The 26,239-nt window shown below is 48.0% G+C and overlaps 1 protein-coding gene across 1 annotated transcript in view; it reads right to left on the bottom strand.

Moving 5' to 3' along the window:
* The window catches only part of EP300 (E1A binding protein p300), a 415,411-nt gene that overhangs the window by 223,466 nt on the left and 165,706 nt on the right, over nt 1-26,239 (bottom strand). The window contains exon 9 of the mRNA XM_063941527.1: nt 15,270-15,350. Coding sequence (XP_063797597.1) covers nt 15,270-15,350 — 81 coding nt within the window. The remainder of the gene's footprint in view (nt 1-15,269; nt 15,351-26,239) is intronic.

Consider the following 26,239-nt stretch of genomic DNA (forward strand, 5'->3'; position numbering starts at 1 on the left):
CAGGGGTCTGCGAGCTGAAACCGCCATAGCCGAGGTACGGCTGTTAACGATACACAGTTCAACAGTCTCACTCATGAAGTTTGCAGCATCCTGGATATGTTTAAGTAGTGTAACTATCTCCTCCTGAGGTAGTGTAGCAAACCCTTTTAAAATACAATCAGACCATTTGACCATGGCTCTGGAAATCCAGCCGCACACTACACTAGGGCGTTGGGCTACACCTGCTACAGAATAAATAAGATTTTACTTACCGGTAAATCTATTTCTCGTAGTCCGTAGTGGATGCTGGGGACTCCGTAAGGACCATGGGGATAGACGGTGTCAAAGTCAGAAAAATATCTCTATGCACACTACCATATTTGCACCTCACACAGGTCCGTGCTGCGCATGCGTATGCTCTCCCGTACGTGCGCATACTCACAGTCGCGGGCACCCGCAGGCGCACGGTATGCGTATTTACGGTAGAGTTTATGTGATCGTAGCGTGCGACTCAATCGTTACATATTTTCACTATATAATGTATTTTGTAGATCATGGTCCCTTTGATAGATTCTGAAAGTTTGGTTAATATAGAATGTTCATGAACAGAGAAATCCCTCTTTGTTTGATACGAAGGGTCAGACAGGAGTAATACAGTGGTGTTTAGTATCCATCGGAAGAATATTTAATTAGAAATATTCCGGTGTTGGTTTGAAGCAGATCAATCGCTCGTGCGAATAGTTATGGACATAAGAAGTTTATGAACATTTACTTTATTTGCACTTTATTACCCATGCGGCGGGAAACCCAGTTTCCCTCCCACCTGAGCTGTTGGAAATAGTCACAGCCCACCTGTATGAATCAACCTATGACCTTTTGTTATAATGCAAAGCCGAATTCCTGTGTCCAATGAACAATGAGATTGTAGGGACCATTGAATTGCATTGTGTGTGGGGCATAAATAGAAAGGCCGATCACATCCAGCTCTTACTCTTCAACGGTTATCATTGCTGAAAATCGGGAGCTGGATGTCCAGAGGCGCATGCGATCGTTTCCTTTGTGCGTAAGTTTTTCTCTGTAATCATACTGTTTCTCTCTTGTTATTATGGGCCATATCTCTCTCTCTCTTCTCTTTCTCTCATTTTTCTCTTAAACTTAATTGTATTGTATTTACTGTGTACTTACCTGGTTAGTTAGTCTATGTTATATTGTAGTGTATGATTTGTATTTGTATTAATTCTTTTTGCAAGTATATCATTCAAAATATATATATATTAGGCGTTGGACCCTAAGCCCAGGTATCTGTGTATTTCTTATAGAGTTAAGTATTCTCAGAGCGTCGGTGACGCTCAAACTGCTTTTAAGCTAGTAAGGTTATACTGTGTTGCATTTACACCATATCACTACACAAAGGGTTTACTGCATAATACACTGTTTATGGTTTAGATATAAAGGTTTTACATTGTGAGCGTATGCGCCGCTGGTGATCTCCTCTTGGTCTCGAGCGGTCGCATCGCTGTAGCGAATCATTACGGTATTCGGCAGCCAATAGCGTGCCTGCCAGTAATCTCTTGGCCGTGAGCGAACGTAACGCTTGAGCGTCTCGACCACGGCTAAGCGATTGTTACGCAACGTGCGTACCCTTACGGTACTTCATACGTAGTTAGCGTACAGTGTTCTTAGACCTCATAAAGGGTATTATATACGATAAATATTTAGCTTTATCAACGGGCTCCGCAGGAGACATGGGCACTTTAAGAAAGAATTTAGGTTCTGGTGTGCACTGGCTCCTCCCTCTATGCCCCTCCTCCAGACCTCAATTAGAGAAACTGTGCCCAGAAGAGCTGACAGTACAAGGAAAGGATTTTGGTAATGCAGGGCAAGATTCATACCAGCCACACCGTTTAACAAGTGAAAACAACCAGTTAGCAGTATGACAAACGACAGAGCATCAGGTCAAACCCTGATGCAACCATAACATAGCCCTTATTGAAGCAATAACTATATACAAGCATTGCAGAAGTCGTCCGCACTTGGGACGGGCGCCCAGCATCCACTACGGACTACGAGAAATAGATTTACCGGTAAGTAAAATCTTATTTTCTCTAACGTCCTAGTGGATGCTGGGGACTCCGTAAGGACCATGGGGATTATACCAAAGCTCCCAAACGGGCGGGAGAGTGCAGATGACTCTGCAGCACCGAATGAGCAAACACGAGGTCCTCCTCAGCCAGGGTATCAAACTTGTAGAACTTTGCAAAAGTGTTTGAACCTGACCAAGTAGCAGCTCGGCAAAGTTGTAATGCCGAGACCCCTCGGGCAGCCGTCCAAGTAGAGCCCACCTTCCTAGTGGAATAGGCCTTAACTGATTTTGGCAGCGGCAATCCAGCCGCAGAATGAGCCTGCTGAATCGCGTTACAGATCCAGCGAGCAATAGTTTGCTTTGAAGCAGGAGCACCAAGCTTGTTGGATGCATACAGGATAAACAACGACTGTTTTCCTGACCCTAGCCGTTCTGGCTACATAAACCTTCAAAGCCCTGACCACATCAAGCAACTCAGAATCCTCCAAGTCAGTAATAGCCACAGGCACCACAATAGGTTGGTTTATATGAAAAGATGAAACCACTTTCGGCAGAAATTGTGGACGGGTCCGCAATTCTGCTCTATCCACATGGAAAACCAGATAGGGGCTTTTATGTGACAAAGCCGCCAACTCTGACACACGCCTAGCCGAAGCCAAGTATAATAGCATGACCACCTTCCACGTGAGATATTTCAACTCCACTGTTTTAAGTGGTTCAAACCAGTTAAGATCCCAAGGTGCCACTGGAGGCACAAAAGGAGGCTGAATATGCAGCACTCCCTTTACAAACGTCTGAACTTCAGGTAGAGAAGCCAACTCCTTTTGAAAGAAAATGGATAGGGCTGAAATCTGGACCTTAATGGAACTCAATTTAAGGCCCAAATTCACTCCGGACTGTAGGAAGAAGTGAAGGAAACGGCCCTGCTGGAAGTCCTCCGTAGGAGCATTCCTGGCCTCACACCAAGCAACATATTTTCGTCATATACGGTGATAATGTTGAGCGGTCACATCCTTCCTAGCCTTTATCAGCGTAGGAATGACCTCATCCGGAATGCCTCTCTCTGCTAGGATCCGGCGTTCAACCGCCATGCCGTCAAACGCAGCCGCAGTAAGCCTTGGAACAGACAGGGCCCCTGTTGCAACAAGTCCTGTCTTAGAGGAAGAGGCCAAGGGTCCTCTGAGCATTTCTTGCAGATCTGGATACCAAGTCCTTCGTGGCCAATCTGGAACAATGAGGATTGTTCTCACTCCTCTTTTTCTTATTATCCTCAGCACCTTGGGTATGAGAGGAAGAGGAGGAAATACATAGACCGACTGGAACACCCACGGTGTCAACAGGGCGTCCACAGCTATCGCCTGAGAGTCTCTTGACCTGGCGCAATACCTCTGTAGCTTTTTGTTGAGGCGGGATGCCATCATGTCCACCTGTGGCAGTTCCCACCGACTTGTAATCTGTGCGAAGACTTCCTGATGAAGTCCCCACTCTACCGGGTGGAGGTCGTGTCTGCTGAGGAAGTCTGCTTCCCAGTTGTCCACTCCCGGGATGAACACTGCTGACAGTGCGCTTACGTGATTCTCTGCCCAGCGAAGAATTCTGGTGGCTTCCGCCATCGCCACCCTGCTCCTTGTGCCGCCTTGTCGGTTTACATGAGCCACTGCGGTGATGTTGTCTGACTGAATCAGAACCGGTTGGTCGCGAAGCAGGGTCTCCGCTTGACGTAGGGCGTTGTATATGGCCCTTAGTTCCAGGATGTTGATGTGAAGGCAAGTCTCTTGACTTGACCACAGACCTTGGAAATTTCTTCCCTGTGTGACTGCTCCCCAACCTCGGAGGCTGGCGTCCGTGGTCACCAGGACCCAGTCCTGAATGCCGAATCTGCGGCCCTCGAGAAGGTGAGCGCTCTGCAGCCACCACAGGAGTGACACCCTGGCCCTGGGGGATAGGGTAATTAACTGATGCATCTGAAGATGTGATCCGGACCACTTGTCCAGTAAGTCCCATTGAAAAGTCCTCGCATGGAACCTGCCGAAGGGAATGGCCTCGTATGATGCCACCATCTTTCCCAGGACTCGAGTGTAGTGATGTACTGACACCTGTTTTGGTTTTAATAGGTTCCTGACCAGTGTCATGAGTTCCTGAGCTCTCTCTATCGGGAGATAAACCCTTTTCTGGTCTGTGTCTAGAATAACGCCCAGGAAAGGCAGACGAGTCGTAGGAACCAACTGCGACTTGGAATATTCAGAATCCAGCCGTGTTGCCGTAACACTTCCAGAGAAAGTGCGACGCTCTTCAGCAACTGCTCTCTTGATCTCGCTTTTATGAGTAGATCGTCCAAGTACGGATAATGGTGACCCCTTGCTTCCGCAGGAGTACCATCATTTCCGCCATTACCTTGGTAAATATTCTCGGTGCCGTGGAGAGACCAAACGGCAACGTCTGAAATTGGTAATGACAATCCTGTACCACAAATCTGAGGTACTCCTGATGAGGTGGATAAATGGGGACATGAAGGTATGCATCCTTTATGTCCAGAGACCATAAAATCCCCCCCTTCCAGGCTTGCGATGACCGCTCTCAGCGATTCCATCTTGAACTTGAACCTTTTCAGGTATATGTTCAGGGATTTTAAATTCAATATGGGTCTGACCGAACCATCCGGTTTCGGGACTACAAACATGGTCGAATAATAACCCCTTCCCTGTTGAAGGAGGGGAACCTTGACCACCACCTGTTGAAGATACAATTTGTGAATTGCAGTTAACACTATTTCCCTCTCGTGGGGGGAAGCTGGTAGGGCCGATTTGAGGTATCGGTGAGGGGGCATCTCTTCTAATTCCAGCTTGTATCCCTGAGACACAATTTCTATCGCCCAAGGATCCACCTGGGAGTGAACCCACTAGTGGCTGAAATTTCGAAGACGTGCCCCCACCGGGCCTAGCTGCGCCTGTGGAGCCCCAGCGTCATGCGGTGGATTTTGTAGAGGCCGGGGAGGACTTCTGTTCCTGGGAACTAGCTGTGTTGTGCAGCTTTTTACCTCTGCCCCTGCCAAGAAAGGACGCACCTCGGACTTTGTTTCTTTGTGATCGAAAGGACTGCATTTGATAATACGGTGCTCTCTTAGGCTATGAGGGAATAAAAGGCAAAAAATTTGACTTTCCAGCTGTAGCTGTGGAGACCAGGTCCGTGAGACTCTCCCCAAACAATTCCTCACCCTTGTAAAGGTAAAACCTCCATGTGTCTTTTTGAGTCGGCATCACCTGTCCATTGCCGAGTCCACAGGACCCTTCTGGCAGAAATTGACATAGCATTTATTCTAGAACCCAGTAGACTAATGTCTCTTTGAGCATCTCTCATATATAGGACAGCGTCTTTAATATGCCCCAGGGTCAACAATACAGTATACTTGTCTAAGGTATCAATTTCCTCAGATAAGGTATCCGTCCATGCTGCTACAGCACTACACACCCAGGCCGACGCGATTGCCGGCCTCAGTAAGGTAACTGAATGTGTATAAATGGACTTCAGGGTAACCTCCTGTTTGCGATCCGCAGCATCTTTGAGGGTAGCCGTATCCTGTGACGGCAGGGCTACCTTCTTGGATAAGCGTGTTAAAGCTTTGTGCACCCTAGGGGAGGATTCCCAGCGTAACCTGTCTGTTGGCGGGAAAGGATACGCCATAAGAATCCTTTTGGAAATCTGCAGTTTTTTTATCTGGAGATTCCCAAGCCTTTTCACATAACTCATTTAGCTCGTGTGAGGGGGGAAAGGTTACCTCTGGCTTCTTTCCTCCATACATATGCACCCTCTTGTCAGGGACTGGGGTTTCCTCTGTGATGTGCAACACATCCTTAATTGCTATAATCATATAACGGATGGATTTAGCCAATTTTGGCTGTAACTTTGCATCATCGTAATCGACACTGGAGTCAGAATCCATGTCAGTATCTGTGTCAACAGTTTGGGATAGTGGGCGCTTCTGAGACCCTGACGGCCTCTGCGACATTGGATCAGGCAAGGGTTGGGACCCTGACTGTCCCGAGGCTTCAGCTTTTTCTGACTTTTTATGCAAGGAATTAACATTATAATTTAAAACCTTACACATATCCATCCAATCAGGTGTCGGCGCCGTCGGCGGAGACACCACATTCATTTGCTCCCGCTCTGCTTCCACATAGCCTTCCTCATCAGACACAAGCGTACCGACACACCACACACACACAGGGAATGCCCTCTCTGAAGACAGTTCCCCCACAAGGCCCTTTGAAGAGACAGAGAGAGAGTATGCCAGCACACACCCCAGCGCTATAAACCCAGGAATAACACAGTAACTTAATGTTAACCCAGTAGCTGCTGTTATATTGCTTTTTGCGCCTAATTATGTGCCCCCCCCTCTCTTTTTACCCTCTTCTACCGTGTATCTGCAGTGGAGAGCCTGGGGAGCTTCCTCTCAGCGGAGCTGTGGAGAAAAAATGGCGCTGGTGAGTGCTGAGGAAGAAGCCCCGCCCCCTCGGCGGCGGGCTTCTGTCCTGCTTAAATATGCAATTTTTGGGCGGGGGCTCATACATATATACAGTGCCCAGCTGTATATATGCTTAACTTTGTCAAAAGAGGTCCCAAATGCTGCCCAGGGCGCCCCCCACCGCGCCCTGCACCCTTACAGTGACCGGAGTATGTGTAGGTGTGTGGAGCAATGGCGCATAGCTGCAGTGCTGTGCGTTACCTCAGTGAAGAACACGGAGTCTTCTGCCGCCTGTGAAGTCTTCTTTGCTTCTCATACTCACCCGGCTTCTGTCTTCCGGCTCTGCGAGGGGGACGGCGGCACGGCTCCGGGACCGGACGGCGAGGGTGAGATCCTGCGTACCGATCCCTCTGGAGCTAATGGTGTCCAGTAGCCTAAGAAGCAGGACCTAGCTTCAGAGAGTAGCGTTGCTTCTCTCCCCCTCAGTCCCACGATGCAGGGAGTGTGTTGCCAGCAGAGCTCCCTGAAAATAAAAAACCTAACAAAAATAGGATTTTGGTACTTACCAGGTAAATCCTTTTCTTTGAATCCATAGGGGGCACTGGAGTACTCTTGGGATATGGACGGGCTTCCGTAGGAACAGCACTGAATATTTAAATTTAGAACACTCCACCCCTCCATATCCCCGAGTACCTCAGTGTTTTTTACTGAGCCGAACAGGAACTATAGAGAGGTTGACAATGGAGTATTACATATAACATAACGGACAATAACGAAGTTGACACATAACGTTACTGACAACTACACAGTTGACACCCTAACCAGCACTTGATAATTTGAACCAGTCGGTGAGAGTGTGTTACCATAAAATCCTCAGAACTCACCACAACTAGGTAAAACTGCTCTGGGTGGGCGTCCAGTGCCCCCTATGGATTCAAAGAAAAGGATTTACCTGGTAAGTACCAAAATCCTATTTTCTTTATCATCCACTAGGGGTCACTGGAGTACTCTTGGGACGTACCAAAGCTTCCCCCGTGGGCGGGAGAGCTGTTTGGCACCTGTAACACTAGGCGGCCAAAGCTAGATGCTGATGCCGCAAACGTATCAAACTTGTAAAAGCGCACAAACGTGTGCACTGAAGACCATGTAGCCGCACGGCAAAGCTGCGTCGTAGAAGCACCTCGACCAGCTGCCCATGAAGTTCCCACAGAACGTGTGGAATGAGCGGTTACTGATGTAGGTGGATGTAACCTAGCATGAAGGTAAGCCTGACGTATGGTTAGTTTTATCCATCTGGATAAGGTTTGTTTAGACGCTGGCCAACCCATCTTGGCAGCATCATAGAGAACAAACAACGTATCCGTCTTACGAACTGAAGACGTTCGGGATACATAAACGCGTAATGCGCGTACCACATCCAGAGTTCCAGAATGTGCTGTCAACACAGGAACTACTATTGGTTGATTGATGTGAAAAGATGACACTACCTTTGGTAAGAAAGCGGGATTCGTCCGAAGTTCCGCTCTGTCATCATGAAACACCAAATACGGTGACTTGCATGACAAGGCACCCAAATCCGAAACACGCCTTGCCGAAGCTAAGGCTAGAAGAAAAATTGTTTTCCAAGTGAGAAACTTTATATCCACTTGCTGTAAGGGTTCAAAATATGAAGACTGTAAGAACTCTAAAACCAGATTCAAGTCCCATGGCGCTGTAGGTGGAATGAATGGAGGCTGTACTCTGAGGACACCTTGGAGAAAAGTGCGTATAGACGGCAATAGAGCCAATCGTCTTTGAAAGTAAATTGACAAAGCAGATACCTGCACCTTTAGTGTAGATAAACGCAGTCCTCCATCTAACCCTGTTTGTAGAAACAACAAAAGGCGGGATAACTTGAAAGATGATGTCGGAAACTTCCGAGCTTCACACCAACCTATATAGGCACGCCATATTCTGTAATAATGAGCTGCCGTAACCGGCTTCCTAGCTCGTAACATGGTTGGTATAACCGATTCTGGAATGCCCTCTCTTCTTAAGAGGGCGGTCTCAACAGCCACCCCGTCAAACGCAGCCGCGCTAAATCGGGGTAAAGGAACGGACCCTGTTGTAACAGGTCTGGACGTAGTGGGAGCGGCCAAGGATCGTCTGCGAGTAGTCCTCGGAGATCCGAGAACCAAGCTCTCCGAGGCCAATGAGGCGCCACTAGTATGACTGTGACAGACTCTTTTGATCCGTTTTAGCACCAGAGGGAGCAACGGAAACGGTGGAAACAGATACACAAGACTGTACGGCCACGCGACAGTGAGAGCATCCACCGCCACTGCCTTTGGATCTCTTGTTCTGGACACATACTGGAACGTTTAATGATTGTGTCGAGACGCCATCAGGTCCACCTGAGGATAACCCCATCTCTGAACCAACATGTGAAACACTTCTGGATTTAATGCCCATTCGCCTGGATGAAAATCCCGACGACTGAGATAATCCGCTTCCCAGTTGACCACTCCCGGAATGAACACGGCCGACAACACCACCTGGTGGCATTCCGCCCAATTGAGGATTCGAGCTACTTCCCGCATTGCCATGCGGCTTCTCGTTCCTCCTTGTTTGTTGATGTATGCGACCGCCGTCGCATTGTCTGACTGCACTTGGACAGGCTGAGAGCGAAGCATGTGCACTGCTTGTCGTAGCGCATTGTAAATTGCGCGGAGTTCCAGGACATTTATAGACCGCAATTTTTCGTGATCCGCCCAGAGACCCTGGAGCTGACAATTTTGAATTACCGCTCCCCAACCTCTGAGACTGGCGTCCGTAGTTAGAATTATCCAATTCCAGCCTCCGAACCGTCTTCCTGCGGTTAAATTGTGTTCCTTGAGCCACCAGAGCAGAGATACTCTTGCCCTTGGCGACAACCTCACCCTGTGGTGAATCTGCAGATGCGAGCCCGACCACTGGGCGAGCACATTCAGTTGAAATGGACGCGAGTGAAATCTTCCGAACTGAAGCGCTTTGAAAGCTGCCACCATTGTGCCTAAAAGGCGAATGCACAAGTGTACAGACACTGTGCGTGGCTTGAGCACTAATTGTACTAGATGGCGTAGAATTTGTACTTTCTGCTGTGGTAGGTAAATTCTTTGATTGACCGTATCGAGAATCATACCTAGGAATTGAAGGCGTTGAGACGGAATTAGATGTGATTTCTTGAAGTTGACAATCCAACCGTGGTGAACCAGTACATCGTATGTTAGCAGCGCATGTTGGAGAAGTATCTGTTGAGACGGAGCTTTGATGAGCAGATCGTCTAAATACGGAACTATTGTCACTCCCAGGGATCTGAGATGAGCTATCATCACAGACATCACTTTGGTGAATACCCGAGGCGCTGATGACAGGCCAAACGGTAGAGCCTGAAACTGGTAATGGTTCTGGCGTATTGCAAACCGTAAGAATTTCTGATGAGGCTGTCAAATTGGAATGTGTAAGTACGCATCCTTGAGATCTAGCGCAATCATAAATTCCTTTGGCTCTAAACCCGCAATCACCGAACGCAGAGACTCCATTTTGAATCTGTAGTAAGTTACGTACTGATTGAGACCCTTTAAGTTCAATATTGGTCTGACTGAGCCATCCGGCTTCGGTACCACAAACAGACTTGAATAATAACCCTGACCCTGTTGGTGTACAGGGACCGGAATCAAAACTGCCGAATCCAGTAGGGACTGAATGGCAATTTGCAGAACCGTCCTCTTGTCGTCCGACAGAGGCAATCCTGTCTTGAAAAACCGCAGAGGCGGAAGACAGTCAATTTTAACACTAAATTGCGGATCCACCCATCCGCGGATGTGTGGAACTAGGCCAAATGGAACGTCTGAAGGGGTGCTCCCACAATCGGAGAACCGAGATGGGCTGGTAGCCCGTCATGCCACTGGCTTGTCGGTAACCTTAGCGTCCTGGCGAGTTGTGTTGGTTTGTTGGAAACCACGTCCGCGACCACGTCTAGCAGGCGTGGCTGTTCCTCTGCCACGTCCTCGAAAGGACTGAGGTCTAAAGGATTTGAACGAAGGTCCAGCGTACCTCCTTCTTGATACCGGTGGAGGCAATGGTAAGAAAACAGACTTACCTCCCGTAGCCTCAGCAATCCATGCGTCCAATTCAGGACCAAACAGCTTCTTGCCATCGTAAGGCAACGCCTCTATACCTCGTTTGACCTCTGCCTCCGCATGATAAGCACGCAGCCAGAGTGCTCTTCGTGCCGTAACTAGCGACGATAAAATACGAGAAGTGAGCTGACAGACGTCAGTCGACGCTGTACAGAGATACTCTACAGCCTCACTCATTTGATTTTCAAGAAATATCAGGTTTTCGTCATGTAAAGCAGATTTGAGTTCTGTAAGCCATATTATGAGCGCCTTAGTGACCCAAATGCCAACCAATCCAGGTCTTAGCATCACACCTGCTGCTACATACATGGATTTTAGCATAGTTTCTATCTTGCTATCTGAAGGATCTTTAAGCGTAGTAGCTGCTGGCACTGGTATGGTTAATTTCTTGGTAAGCTTCGACACTGAAGAATCAACTATTGGTGGATTCTCCCATGTACACGTTACCGAGTCTGGAAACGGGTAACTAGACTTGATTCTGTCGTGTTTCTACTAACATCTGATTAAGAGATTCCGACACAGGAAAACTTATTGGAGTTTTTTTGTCGTTTAGTAAATACGACCTGATCATTTGTGAGAGGCTCCTCAGTTTCAGTAAACTTCAGAGACTGACGTACCGCTCTGATGAGATCATCAATGCCGGAACTGTTAAATCCTCGCCATCTGACTCCACTTCGCCCTCCTCACCCTCATCTTGTTCCGTGAGGTCTGGCATGGAATCGTCAGAATGCAACATAGCAGAAACTGGAAAATCATAAGACATATGAAATTTATCCCGTTTACCCAAAATGGATTTGGACCTTACGCAAGGCTGAGCCGCCTCCGGTAGTTCTGGCGGTCTCACCCTAGACACAGATCTTGCCGTTTCCCGCTCCTGACGAGCGGCGGTCAATTCTGATTGTAACCTATCCAGTACATTTACTAACATACCCCACGGAGGGTCCGGTGAGGGCATTGGTTGTAAAACTGGAGCAGAAATGGTATTCTGAACCGAATCCACAAAACATACTGTACATGTGGAAGATCCATCCGGTAACACACTGCTACCGACTTTGCAATTATGCTTTTTAGTTTTTGCTGGTGCCTTACTCATTATGGCGACAGACAATACAATACACAAAAAACAGACACTTGCACGACTCAGTAAAATAGTAGTAAGGTGTCTCTGTATATATATCTGGCCGAGTGCAGTACACGTGGCCAGTACTATGAAATGTGATCCCAAATTCCCACTAACACCCCTGCGCCTCCGGTGGAGTAGAGATGTAGTACTGGAACGTTCTGGAATCACAGCAGGAAGACACAGGCAGCATGTTAAAATGGCCCCCATGCTATGCTTACACATATAATCATAGTGCTGGTTACAAACTTACAACTGATTATAACCCTGCAAATACCCCTGCAGCCTAGCATCTGCTGTTGCTGCAGTATTTTCTTATGCCGCTGTATTGCCCCCTTATTTATTGCCCCCCCCCCCTCCGTGAGGTAATGCCTGCATGCTCTTTGAGATGCAGAGCAGCGGGCAGCGCAGCGTGTGGGGCCGCCAGCGGGTATCGCCGAGCGGATCACTGTGCTGTGGGCCGCGGGAGCCGGGTGAACAGCGGGTAAAACAGCGGTGGGACCTGGAGCAGTGCGAGCGGCCAGAGCAGCAGCGGCGGCCGGCGCAGTGAGCGGGAGCCGTGTGAGTGGGGAGAGCAGCGGCGGCCGGAGCCGTGTGAGCGGGAGAGCAGCGGCGGCCGGAGCCGTGTGAGTGGGGAGAGCAGCGGCGGCCGGAGCCGTGTGAGTGGGGAGAGCAGCGGCGGCCGGAGCCGTGTGAGTGGGGAGAGCAGCGGCGGCCGGAGCCGTGTGAGTGGGGAGAGCAGCGGCGGCCGGAGCCGTGTGCGGCGGCGGCCGGAGGCAGTCTGCAGAGTCCCCAGTAACAATGTCCCCACACCTCGGGGCGGCAGCGGGAGCTGACCGCCCCGTTCACATACCTTCACTCCTGCAGCTTGTGAGGAGGCTCCGACGGGGCTTCTGTACAAGCGCCGGCCAGCCTGAGCAGGAGGGTCTGTGTGTGGCTGTGAGGGAGCTCTTTCAGAGAGGCCCGACACGCCCCTGCTGCTATCAGCAGCTGCACTATCCCTGACCCTGCCTTTTGGAAGGGGGAAAGGGATGTGTCTAAAATAGAAAAATATAAAAATAAAAATTCAAAGTAATTGTGGCCCAGCCACAAACGAACTGTTGCTATCGAGCACAGAAAAAACACTGAGGTACTCGGGGATATGGAGGGGTGGAGTGTTCTAAATTTAAATATTCAGTGCTGTTCCTACGGAAGCCCGTCCATATCCCAAGAGTACTCCAATGACCCCTAGTGGATGATAAAGAAATACTTTCTCTCAGCAAACTCAGGAGAGCTCACTGAAAAGCGCACAGCTCGTCTGGGCCCAGTATCAAACTGAGGTCTGGAGGAGGGGCATAGAGGGAGGAGCCAGTGCACACCAGAACCTAAATTCTTTCTTAAAGTGCCCATGTCTCCTGCGGAGCCCGTCTATCCCCATGGTCCTTACGGAGTCCCCAGCATCCACTAGGACGTTAGAGAAAATCGATTTAAGAGTGGTCTCCATTTTGTGATCGGCAGACTCAGAGAAATGGCCCCAGGTACAGGTAGTACAATTTTACGTGACCGCTTGGACACAGACGTATCCACTGTTGAGGGGATTTCCCAGATTTTCCTATCCTCTATAGGAAACTGGAAGGAATTTAGTACCCGTTTAGGAGTGACAAATTTTGTGCCAGGATTTTACCATGCAGCCTTTGCCAGAGAATCTAATTCCTTAGAAACTGGGAAAGTTGCAGAGGATTTTGGCTTTACATTAAAATGCAATTCCTCTAAGTTCTGCTTCCATATCAGAAATCTTGAGAATGTCCCTAATAGCAAAAATTAGAACCTCAAATCCCGGGAACAGGGAACTATACTCGTCCGCCCCTAACTCATCCTCATAATTCTGGTAGTTCAGAATCAGACAGCAAGTGCGTTTATGAGAGACCAACAGCGGGGTGGGGGGGCTATTGTGGAGCCTATCTGTGGTCAGTATTGGTTAACATGAATGTGTCGACTGACCGTTTCAGGGTTTGCCTCTCTTGTTTAGCCATGGCTAACTCTGAATTTATGTTTGTAATCATATTTTTAAAGGAATCCATCCACTCCGGTTCCTTCACACCAAAAACCCTGTGAAGGTAGTGAACACTGGGCACACATTAGAGACCCTTGTGCGGAAGGTGTAAACCTAGCTTTGCATGCAGTGTACACAGACTTATTTGTAGACATGCTTTTGTAGAAAACACAGAGAAAAAACACACAGTGCAGTATTATAGAGACAGCACACTTATTCTAGAAAACCCTGAATGAAGTGACACAGAGAGGTTGGACCAGCACACAATACCTCAGGCAGAGCAGCACCCTGCCGGGTATATGTATTGTGTAATTTACCTCACAGCGGTGATACTGCGCTCCCCCTATCACTATAACCCCCCTTGTACCAGTTATCAGTGGTGATACAGTGGGTCCTGTGGAGGAGTAGCCCGCATGCAGCCTGTACAGCAGCAGCAGGAAATGGCGCCTTAGAGCCTCTGGTCCCGCTCTCTGGCGCACGGTTCTTTTAAGTTATTTCTACTGGCATCTCCTTAATATAATTTAAAAAAAAAAAGGTGTGTGGAACCCCTTTTTTATGTGATTGCCAGTGTGGGTACTCAGTGGGGACCGCAGCTCGTAGCTGGGTGATCACTGTCCCTTCATGCCGCCATTTGCGCCGGGTACCTAACCGGGAACCCAGCATATTACTCACTGCACCTTCGGCATCTGTTAGGGGTGGCGGCATGCTGCCGGCGTGTGCTTAAACCCGAGGGGTACGAGAACAGCACCTCAGTGTCCTGTCAGCAGGGATACGAACCATTAACTAAGGAGGTTGGTTCGGCCTACCCCCTAAGACCCTCGACGAAAATAATAAACTAAAATAAATTTCTGAATAAAACTCTCTGGAGAGCAACAGAGTGCACCCGGCTCCTTGGGCACATTTTTCTAAACGGAGTCTGCAAGGAGGGGCAGAGGGGAGGAGCCAGCACACACTATTCATTTCTTAAAGTGCCAGGCTCCAGTGGACCCGATCTATACCATTATGGTGATATTCGATTCCCAGTATCCACTAGGACGTTAGAGAAAAATGAAATAAAACAAAGTAGATCCTCGCCTGTAATTGTAGTAGTAATACAGATTTCTAGTGAAGTAAACACAACTGCCACAACCCAGGTCTGAGTGTAAAGGGCTGTACACAGACGATGGTGGCCGACTGTACACACTGAACGATATTATCGCTCAGTGACGTCACGCCTCCGCCAGCCGTGCATGCAGGTCCTGGACTACAGTCCAGATCCTGCATGCATGCACTGCCAACAGCGACGATCGTCGCCGACACACGGGGCCGTGCATCGGTCGTCGCTGGCGGAATACACACTTGCCGATAAAATGAGCGACGTCGCTCAGGGAGGAGGAAAATGAGTGACGTCGCTCATTTTATCAGCAAGTGTGTATGGGCCTTAAAAATCTTACCTTGTTGTTGGCTTGACATAGGATTCATCATCTGGCTTGGAATATTTGCTCGCATCATACTGGGATCTGGGATAGGACCATCTACACCAAAAGAGAGAAAAAAAAAAAAGAAAAGAACATAAAGTAACAAATAAATTTGTGAATTAAAGTTAAAAAAAAAAATTCAAAACCGCAAACCGTAATGTAACTTTGCTCCACATACAGATATTGATGCGAATAAGATGCATTTTAACAGAAAAAATATTGCACAAAGATGTTACTAGAAGGCCTGTTTAATGTAATTGCAGCAAGCTTATTGAGGGCACATCTGTATGCAAATTCAAAATCTAGTAACTACAAAGGTACTGACAATATTTAGCATTTGTAAAGCCACTTTAAAAAGGGAGAGTTTATTTAAGGAATAGAGAGGATAATTATACTCATATCAAATCTTTCTCAAAGTCAAATCAGGGGGTGCTCATACCATGGGGAGGTGCAGATCGAGCAGGAACTGGGTACTTAAAGGTTAACTTTTTCGTAAAGATTGACGCTACGCCCCTCTTTCTCCAGTTCATACTGTCAAGCCCCAAAGAACAGTTTAAAGCAGTGGTTTCCAAACTGGTTCCTCAAGGCACAAACAGTCCAGGTTTAAAATATATCAATGGTTGAGTTGAGACTGAGGTACTAATTAATTCACCTGTGCTCAAGCATGAATATCCTTAAAACTGTTAGGGTTTCCTGCAGATTGAGTTTGCGAATCACTGGGTAAAACTGAAAATAAAGTGAGAATGCTGTGTCCCAAACTTTAAATTAGAGAAAGATTCAACATAAGCATGAAAAGTCCTAATTTCTCCTCCATCCACACTGGGAGAAACTGCAATAATGGAGACGCTCCAAGACTGCCACTAGGAAAAGTGGGACTGTGACCTGATGCATCTTGCTGCGCCCGACAATCAGACTTGTGTGAACCCAATGGACCTGGGCCACTAAGGGGCTTCCCTCTTGCTGTCTGTAACGGACTGTACCTGTCTCCACCCACAACGCTGTGGGGGCAGGTAACTTGCTGCCACCACCAAGCTCCTTTAAAAAAGGCACCTGGCACCGCTTCTACTGCATACGCAAGCTGCGGCAACATCTCCTGATCGGTGTCGGATGGTTCCCACTTGTCCTTCAACATGGACAAGGACTTGCACGGTAGCTGGCAGAGGGCGGAGCTTGGAGAGGCTGGGCTGAACATGGAACAGACAGAGGACAAAACTACATTTGGCTCATTTCTGCTGGTAACAAAATACAGATGCAGTCTTCTTAAAGACAAGTTTATTGCTCAAATTGACTTTAAAAATACTCTTCTCCTTGCAGATATTTGCTCAGGGAAATACAGCATACAGATGTTCACAGCAGAACAACTCTTCTTGATGTCACAGACGATGTATATATAAAACAGGGCTCACAGGCTCTTTTATCCAACTCAAACACACAAAAATCACCCTATTGATTATTCCCCATCAATTTAAGTGCATGTGCCTGGCATGCACAAGGCAAGCTCACATTTAACATTGTCCCTAATTGACAATGGGAAATGATCACTCCTCTGTGTCTGAGCTCATCTGCAGTATTGTCAACACCCAGGTGCTGCCACGTCTGGAGTGGGGGAAAGTTCACTCCAAAATGGACTTAATTATTCTGCTAAGGGACCAGCTCACCATCTCTAGCTTGAATCAAATCTCCAAAGATGGGCAGCTAAGGTCCCCCGACCACAGTAGGGAAGCGCTTTGGAGCTCCCTGAAACCACTTAGCTGGCTGTGTTACGCAGCCTTCTCTCTACCTTCTGATGCCATTTTCCAGGGATTAGGCCGCAAAGGAACGCATGACATAGCAGGTCACAGAAAGCTCCAGTTTCACCATAGACCTCCAGTGAGAGAAAAAAAGTGCATTTTTATCTTATATACATTTAAAAATACACTTTACTAAACACAAATTGTGGCATCATGCTGTTGCACAAAGAGGCACTGCTGCTCGGGACCCGCGGACCAAGTTCAGTGCTGCACATTCAATTTAAACACGTTAAAAAACAACATGCATACTATTTTTAAACAAACTTCTTTGAGAGGGATAGATTATAGACTCCATGGCTGAAGAAAAAGCATGTTGAAGCTCGTATAAAGTTTGCTGCACAATATTTGGACAACCTGTGAAATACTGGGAGAATATAGTCTGGTCAGATGAGACCAAAATTTAACTCTTTATTCCATAATACACACCATGGTTGGAGGAGAAATGGCACTGCGCATCACCCCAAAAACACCATACCAACAGTGAAGTTTGGAGGTGGTAACATCATGGTGTGGGCCTGTTTTTCAGCATACAGTACTGGCATACTTCATATGATTGAAGGAAGGATGAATGGAAAAAATGGGCCAAGACATTGATAAAAATCTGCTGCCATCAACCAGGATGCTGAAGATGAAACGAGGGTGGACATTTCAGCAAGACAATGACACCAAACACAGGGCGAAGGACACTTAATTGGTTTCAGAGAAAGAAAATAAAGCTGCTAGAATGGCCCAGGGAATCACCGGACTTAAATCCAATAAAAAAAATGTAAAAAAATCTATGGAAATATCTAAATATCAGATCATAGAAAAGGCCTAGGGAACTTTCAAGATTTGAAGACTGTTTGTATGGAAGAATGAGCCAAAAGCACACCTGAGCAATGCATGCGCCTGGTTTCTCCATACAGTAGGTGTCTTGAAGCTGTCATTATGACTAATTTTATATATACACACATATATAGCTCCATCTCTTTTTTTTTTTATATATATATATATATAACTGAGCTTATGGTCCCCAGCGGACAGTTATCCCTGTAGCCTGGAACTATATTCTCACTGCAAAGGATGTTTCTTCTACTCCAGTGCAGCACACTGGGAATTAACTGCAGACTGCTGCACTGGTAGCTGGCTTCCCTGTAGTGCAGAATACAATCTGGCAGCTCCTTATACACAGTCAAATTGCATCGCCATGCTGGGATCCATGGCTGTCCCACTTCCCAGGCAGGTAGTTCTGTGCATACACCAGTCCTCTCAACACAGGGAGGAACACTTCCCTGCAGCACTGAGAGCTAAGCCCCTGGACCCCATAGGACAGCACACCTACAGACGGGGGTTAACACACAGCATCGCCGCATTAACACATTTGAAATCGGAGACCAAGGCTGCATTGACCATTTAAAGATGGTGATGCAGCACGGGGGTTAACAACTTCAGTGCTGTGGATGCCATCAGTCACATATGGGGGGGGGGGGGAAGAATTGGCTCGGGACTGGGACTCGGCCACAAGGTCACTGCTGAATATATAGAGAAATTAGTGTGGTGTAATGTCAAATGTCATTTTCAAATTTAGAATTTGAAAGGCAAGCACGTAATACACAGATATGGTATCTGTAAAGTTGTAACATTCATTAAATAGACACCCACATCTGGCACAGGCTATAGAAGAAGACAGACTCCCATCGATCAAGACCATATCAGAAGATACTGGATGCCTGCAAATGTGGCTGTTAAGAGGAACAATTACAATCTACCAGGCAGAATACAGAGGGCATACCACCTGGAACTTTAATGTATTAGAAAGCAGACATGATCACTTGGTATGCAGTTAAAAATAAGAATTTACTCACCGGTAATTCTATTTCTCGTAGTCCGTAGTGGATGCTGGGGACTCCGTAAGGACCATGGAGAATAGCGGCTCCGCAGGAGACTGGGCACAACTAAGAAAGATTTAGGACTACCTAGTGTGCACTGGCTCCTCTCTCTATGCCCCTCCTCCAGACCTCAGTTAGGAAACTGTACCCGGAAGAGCTGACACAATAAGGAAAGGATTTGGAATCCCGGGTAAGACTCTAACCAGCCACACCAATCACACCGTACAACTCGTGATACTATACCCAGTGAACAGTATGAATAACAACTGAGCCTCTAAAACAGATGGCTCCAAACAATAACCCTTTAGTTAGGCAATAACTATATACAAGTATTGCAGACAATCCGCACTTGGGATGGGCGCCCAGCATCCACTACGGACTACGAGAAATAGAATTACCGGTGAGTAAATTCTTATTTTCTCTGACGTCCTAGTGGATGCTGGGTACTCCATAAGGACTATGAGGATTATACCAAAGCTCCCAAACGGGCGGGAGAGTGCGGATGACTCTGCAGCACCGAATGAGCAAACTCAAGGTCCTCCTCAGCCAGGGTATCAAACTTGTAGAATTTAGCAAATGTGTTTGAACCCGACCAAGTAGCAGCTCGGCAAAGTTGTAAAGCCGAGACCCCTCGGGCAGCCGCCCAAGAAGAGCCCACTTTCCTCGTGGAATGGGCTTTTACAGATTTAGGATGCAGCAGTCCAGCCGCAGAATGTGCAAGTTGAATCGTACTACAGATCCAGCGAGCAATAGACTGCTTTGAAGCAGGAGCACCCAGCTTGTTGGGCGCATACAGGATAAATAGCGAGTCAGTTTTCCTGACTCCAGCTGTCCTTGAAACATAGATTTTCAGGGCCCTGACTACGTCCAGCAACTTGGAATCCTCCAAGTCCTTAGTAGCCGCAGGCACCACAATAGGTTGGTTCAAATGAAAAGCCGATACCACCTTAGGAAGAAATTGGGGACGAGTCCTCAACTCCGCCCTATCCATATGGAAAATCAGATAAGGGCTTTTACATGACAAAGCCGCCAATTCTGACACACGCCTGGCCGAAGCCAAGGCCAACAGCATGACCACTTTCCACGTGAGATATTTTAGTTCCACGGTTTTAAGTGGCTCAAACCAATGTGACTTAAGGAAATCCAACACCACGTTGAGATCCCAAGGTGCCACTGGAGGCACAAAAGGGGACTGAATATGCAGCACTCCTTTAACAAACGTCTGAACTTCAGGCAGTGAAGCCAGTTATTTTTGGAAGAAAATCGACAGCCGAAATCTGGACCTTAATGGAACCTAATTTGAGGCCCATAGTCACCCCTGACTGTAGGAAGTGCAGAAATCGACCCAGCTGAAATTCCTCCGTTGGGGCCCTTCTGGCCTCACACCACGCAACATATTTTCGTCATAAGCGGTGATAATGGTTTGCGGTCACCTCCTTCCTAGCTTTAATCAGCGTAGGGATAACTTCACCGGAATGCCCTTTTCCTTCAGGATCCGGCGTTCAACCGCCATGCCGTCAAACGCAGTCGCGGTAAGTCTTGGAACAGACAGGGTCCCTGCTGCAGCAGGTCCTGTCTGAGCGGCAGAGGCTATGGTTCCTCTGATATCATTTCTTGAAGTTCTGAGTACCAAGCTCTTCTTGGCCAATCCGGAACAATGATTATAGTTCTTACTCTTCTTCTTATTATCCTCAGTACCTTGGGTATGAGAGGAAGAGGAGGGAACACATAAACCGACTGGTACACCCACGGTGTCACTAAAGCGTCAACCGCTATCGCCTGAGGGTTCCTTGACCTGGCGCAATATCTTTTTGTTGAGGCGGGACGCCATCATGTCCACCTGTGGCCTTTCCCACCGGTGTATAACCATTTGGAAGACTTCTGGATGAAGTCCCCACTCTCCCGGGTGGAGGTCGTGTCTGCTGAGAAAGTCTGCTTCCCAGTTGTCCACTCCGGGAATGAACACTGCTGTTAGTGCTAACACATGATTTTCCGCCCATCGGAGAATCCTTGTGGCTTCTGCCATCGCCATCCTGCTTCTTGTGCCGCCCTGTCGGTTTACATGGGCGACCGCCGTGATGTTGTCTGACTGGATCAGCACTGGCTGGTGTTGAAGCAGGGGTCTTGCCTGACTTAGGGCACTGTAAATGGCCCTTAGTTCCAGAATATTTATGTGTAGGGAAGTCTCCTGACTCGACCATTGTCCCTGGAAGTTTCTTCCCTGTGTGACTGCCCCCCAACCTCGAAGGCTGGCATCCGTGGTCACCAGGATCCAGTCCTGTATGCCGAATCTGCGGCCCTCTAGAAGATGAGCACTCTGCAGCCACCACAGCAGCGACACCCTGGCCCTTGGAGACAGGGTTATCAGCCGATGCATCTGAAGATGCGATCCGGACCACTTGTCCAACAGATCCCACTGAAAGATCCTTGCATGGAACCTTCCGAATGGAATTGCTTCGTAAGAAGCCACCATCTTTCCCAGGACTCGCGTGCAGTGGTGCACCGACACCTGTTTTGGTTTTAGGAGGTCTCTGACTAGACATGACAACTCCTTGGCCTTCTCCTCCGCGAGAAACACTTTTTTCTGTCCTGTGTCCAGAACCATCCCCAGGAACAGTAGACTCGTTGTAGGAACCAGCTGCGACTTTGGAATATTCAGGATCCAGCCGTGCTGTTGTAGCACTTCCCGAGCTAGTGCTACTCCGATAAACAACTGCTCCCTGGACCTCGCCTTTATAAGGAGATCGTCCAAGTACGGGATAATTAAAACTCCCTTTTTCCGGAGGAGTATCATCATTTCGGCCATTACCTTGGTTAATACCCTCTGTGCCGTGGACAGACCAAACGGCAATGTCTGGAATTGGTAATGACAGTCCTGTACCACAAATCTGAGGTACTCCTGGTGAGGAGGGTAAATGGGGACATGCAGGTAAGCATCCTTGATGTCCAGTGATACCATGTAATCCCCCTCGTCCAGGCTTGCAATCACCGCCCTGAGCGATTCCATCTTGAACTTGAACCTTCTTATATAAGTGTTCAAGGATTTTAAATTTAAAATGGGTCTCACCGAACCGTCCGGTTTCGGTACCACAAACATTGTGGAATAGTAACCCCGTCCTTGTTGAAGGAGGGGTACCTTGATTATCACCTGCTGAGAATACAGCTTGCAAATCGCCTCCAGCACTGCCTCCCTGTCCGGGGGAGCTGTCAACAAGGCAGATTTGAGGAAACGGCGAGGGGGAGAAGTCTCGAATTCCAGCTTGTACCCCTGAGATACTACTTGTAGAATCCAGGGATCCACCTGTGAGTGAGCCCACTGGTCGCTGAAGTTCTTGAGACGGGCCCCCACCGTACCTGGCTCCGCCTGTGGAGCCCCAGCGTCATGCGGTGGACTTAGAGGAAGCGGGGGAGGACTTTTGTTCCTGGGAACTGGCTGTATGTTGCAGCTTTTTCCCTCTACCTCTGCCTCTGGGCAGAAAGGACGCGCCTCTAACCCGCTTGCCTTTCTGGGGCCGAAAGGACTGTACCTGATAATACGGTGCTTTCTTTGGCTGTGAGGGAACATGGGGTAAAAATGCTGACTTCCCAGCTGTCGCTGTGGAAACGAGGTCCGAGAGACCATCCCCAAACAACTCCTCACCCTTGTAAGGCAAAACTTCCATGTGCCTTTTAGAATCTGTATCTCCTGTCCACTGCCGAGTCCACAATCCTCTCCTGGCAGAAATGGACATTGCGTTTATTTTAGATGCCAGCCGGCAAATATCCCTCTGTGCATCTCTCATGTATAAGACAGCGTCTTTAATAAGCTCTACAGTTAGCAATATAGTGTCCCTGTCTAGGGTATCAATGTTTTCCGACAGGGAATCTGGCCACGCAGCTGCAGCACTGCACATCCATGCTGAAGCAATAGCCGGTCTCAGTATAATTCCTGAGTGTGTATATACAGACTTCAGGATAGCCTCCTGCTTTCTATCCGCAGGCTCCTTTAGGGCGGCCGTGTCCGGAGACGGTAGTGCCACCTTTTTTGACAGACGTGTGAGCGCTTTATCCACCCTAGGGGATGTCTCCCAACGTGACCTGTCCTCTGGCGGGAAAGGGTACGCCATTAGTAACTTTTTAGAAATTACCAGTTTCTTATGGGGGGAAGCCCACGCTTCTTCACACACTTCATTTAATTCATCAGATGGGGGAAAAACCACTGGTTACTTTTTCTCCCCAAACATAATACCCTTTTTTGTGGTACCTGGGGTAATATCAGAAATGTGCAACACATTTTTCATTGCCGTAATCATATAACGAGTGGCTCTATTGGAATGTACACTAGTCTCATCGTCGTCGACACTGGAGTCAGTATCCGTGTCGACATCTGTGTCTGCCATCTGAGGTAGTGGGCGTTTTAGAGCCCCTGATGGCTTTTGAGACGCCTGGGCAGGCACGGGCTGAAAAGCCGGCTGTCCCACATCTGCTATGTCGTCAAACCTTTTATGTAAGGAGTTGACATTGTCGCGTAATTCCTTCCACATGTCCATCCATTCAGGTGTCGACCCCGCAGGGGGTGACACCACATTTATCGGCACCTGCTCCGCCTCCACATAAGCCTCATCAAACATGTCGACACAGCCGTACAGACACACCGCACACACACAGGGAATGCTCTGACTGAGGACAGGACCCCACAAAGTCCTTTGGGGAGACACAGAGAGAGTATGCCAGCACACACCAGAGCGCTATATAATGCAGGGATACACTACACAAAGTGATTTTTCCCCTATAGCTGCTATAATACACAGTTTGCGCCTAAATTTAGTGCCCCCCCCCTCTCTTTTTTACCCTATTGAGCCTGGAAACTGCAGGGGAGAGCCTTGGGAGCGTCCTTCCAGTGGAGCTGTGAGAGGAAATGGCGCCAGTTTGCTGAGGGAGATAGCCCCGCCCCCTTCTCGGCGGACTTCTCCCGCTTTTTTCAGGATATTTTTGTTAGGGGATTTTACACATATATTGTCTTACTGACTATATTATGTGTTTGTTTGCCAGGCTAAGGTACTCTTTTTGCAGACCAGGGCGCCCCCCGCCCCCCAGCGCCCTGCACCCATCAGTGACCGGAGTGTGTGGTGTGCATGGGGAGCAATGGCGCACAGCTGCAGTGCTGTGCGCTACCTTAATGAAGACCGGAGTCTTCAGCCGCCGATTTCCTGGACGTTCTTCTTGCTTCTGGCTCTGCAAAGGGGACGGCGGCGCGGCTCCGGGACCGGACGACCGAGGCTGGGCCTGTGTTCGATACCTCTGGAGCTAATGGTGTCCAGTAGCCTAAGAAGCCCAAGCTAGCTGCAAGCAGGTAGGTTCGCTTCTTCTCCCCTCAGTCCCTCGTTGCAGTGAGTCTGTTGCCAGCAGATCTCACTGAAAATAAAAAACCTAAATATACTTTCTTTTCTAAGAGCTCAGGAGAGCCCCTAGTGTGCAACCAGCTCGGCCGGGCACAAAATTCTAACTGAGGTCTGGAGGAGGGGCATAGAGGGAGGAGCCAGTGCACACCAGGTAGTCCTAAATCTTTCTTAGTTGTGCCCAGTCTCCTGCGGAGCCGCTATTCCCCATGGTCCTTACGGAGTCCCCAGCATCCACTAGGACGTCAGAGAAATACTGCCCGTCGGGATCCTGGCTGTCTCAATACAGACGCCGGGATCTCAACAGGGTTACTATAACGCCTCCGGATTACCAGCAAAGTAGGTGTCTGTGCGTGTCCATGACACCCATAGGGGGAAAATATAATCTGTTGCGAGCAGAGCTCGCCACCGAGCCCGCAACGTAGTGAGCCCGCAAGGAACACCGCTGCACTCGCTGGCATTCTGGCACACGGGATGCTGATGTCTGTATATACAAAATTACGATTATTTAAAAAAAAAAAAAAAATATATGGCAAATTTAGAGATTTCACCACATTGTTTCAAAAACAATTACTTGTTTTATAAATTCTAAATTTTATTCCATTTTTTATTACTACTACAACCTTTGAAAACTTGGCCGCAATTACACACATCCAGGATGCGCTGTGGAGTTTTGCAGAAACTGCCTAATGGACAGCTTTGGGTGCTAAAAAATTAAAATCTGGTAAACATCAGAACAGAGAGGACCGATGTTGGCTCAGACAGCTGCTCAGAGGAGGCCCATGTAACACCACTCAGGAGGACCATACTGATCTAGTAGAGTGAGCAAAACTAGAATAAGCCTGTTGGTTTTAAGCTGTTACGGTGAATCCCAAATCTTTCTCTACAGGTTGTTGATAACAGCAAAGTGACTGTCCCCTGAATATCAGCGTCAGAGGTAAATCTTAAAAAGTTTTTACATACTGTATGTAACAACGCAACAGATGTGGCATCTTCCAATGGGGACTATTCAATTAACAGAAGTGAACATATTGGGCACATAAGCTATATGATGCCCATGCAGAATTAGTCGAGTGGGACTTACAAACAGGATTTTGGTACTACCCAGATAAATCCTTCTATTTGAATCCACAGGGGAAACTGGAGTACTTTTGGGATATGGACAGTGCGATAGCAAGGATAGGCACATTTAAATATTTAAATTAGTAACGCTCCAACCCCCCTCCATACTCCCAAAGGTACCTCAGTGTTTTTTTACTGAGCCGAACAGTAGTGATAGAGGATGAACAATGGAGAATTATATATAACATAACTGTCAACTATAATGTTGACACATAACGGACAACTAGAAAGTTGACACGACAATAGATAATCACCTTAACATTTGAACAAGTCGGTGAGAATGTGTTACCATAAGATCTACTGAACTTACCACAAGCCAGGGGAAATTGCTCAGGGTGGGCGTCCAGTGCCCCCTGCGGATTCAAAGAAAAGGGATTTCTCTGGTTAGTACCAAAATCCTATTTTCTTTTTAATCCACTAGGGGGTCACTGGAGTACTACTCTTGGGTAGTTTCCTCCCTGGGCGGGAGAGCTGGTTGGCACCTGTAACACTAGACAGCCACAGCTAGATGCTGATGCCACAAACATATCAAACTTGTAAAATAGCACAAACGTGTGCACTGATGACCATGTAGCTGCACTGCAAAATTGCATCGTAGAAGCTCCACGACCTGCTGCCCATTACGTTCCCACAGAACGCGTGGAATGCACCGAAATGGAAGCAGGCGGTTGTAGACTAGCATGAAAGTACGCTTGTCGAATGGTCAGCTTAATCCATCTAGCCACGGTCTGTTTGGAAGCTGGCCACGCTATCTTGACTGCATCAGAGAACAAGGTTTCTTTTTCATC

This window comes from Pseudophryne corroboree, chromosome 9 (genome assembly GCF_028390025.1).
Source record: "Pseudophryne corroboree isolate aPseCor3 chromosome 9, aPseCor3.hap2, whole genome shotgun sequence".
In the NCBI taxonomy this organism is placed as follows: domain Eukaryota; kingdom Metazoa; phylum Chordata; class Amphibia; order Anura; family Myobatrachidae; genus Pseudophryne; species Pseudophryne corroboree.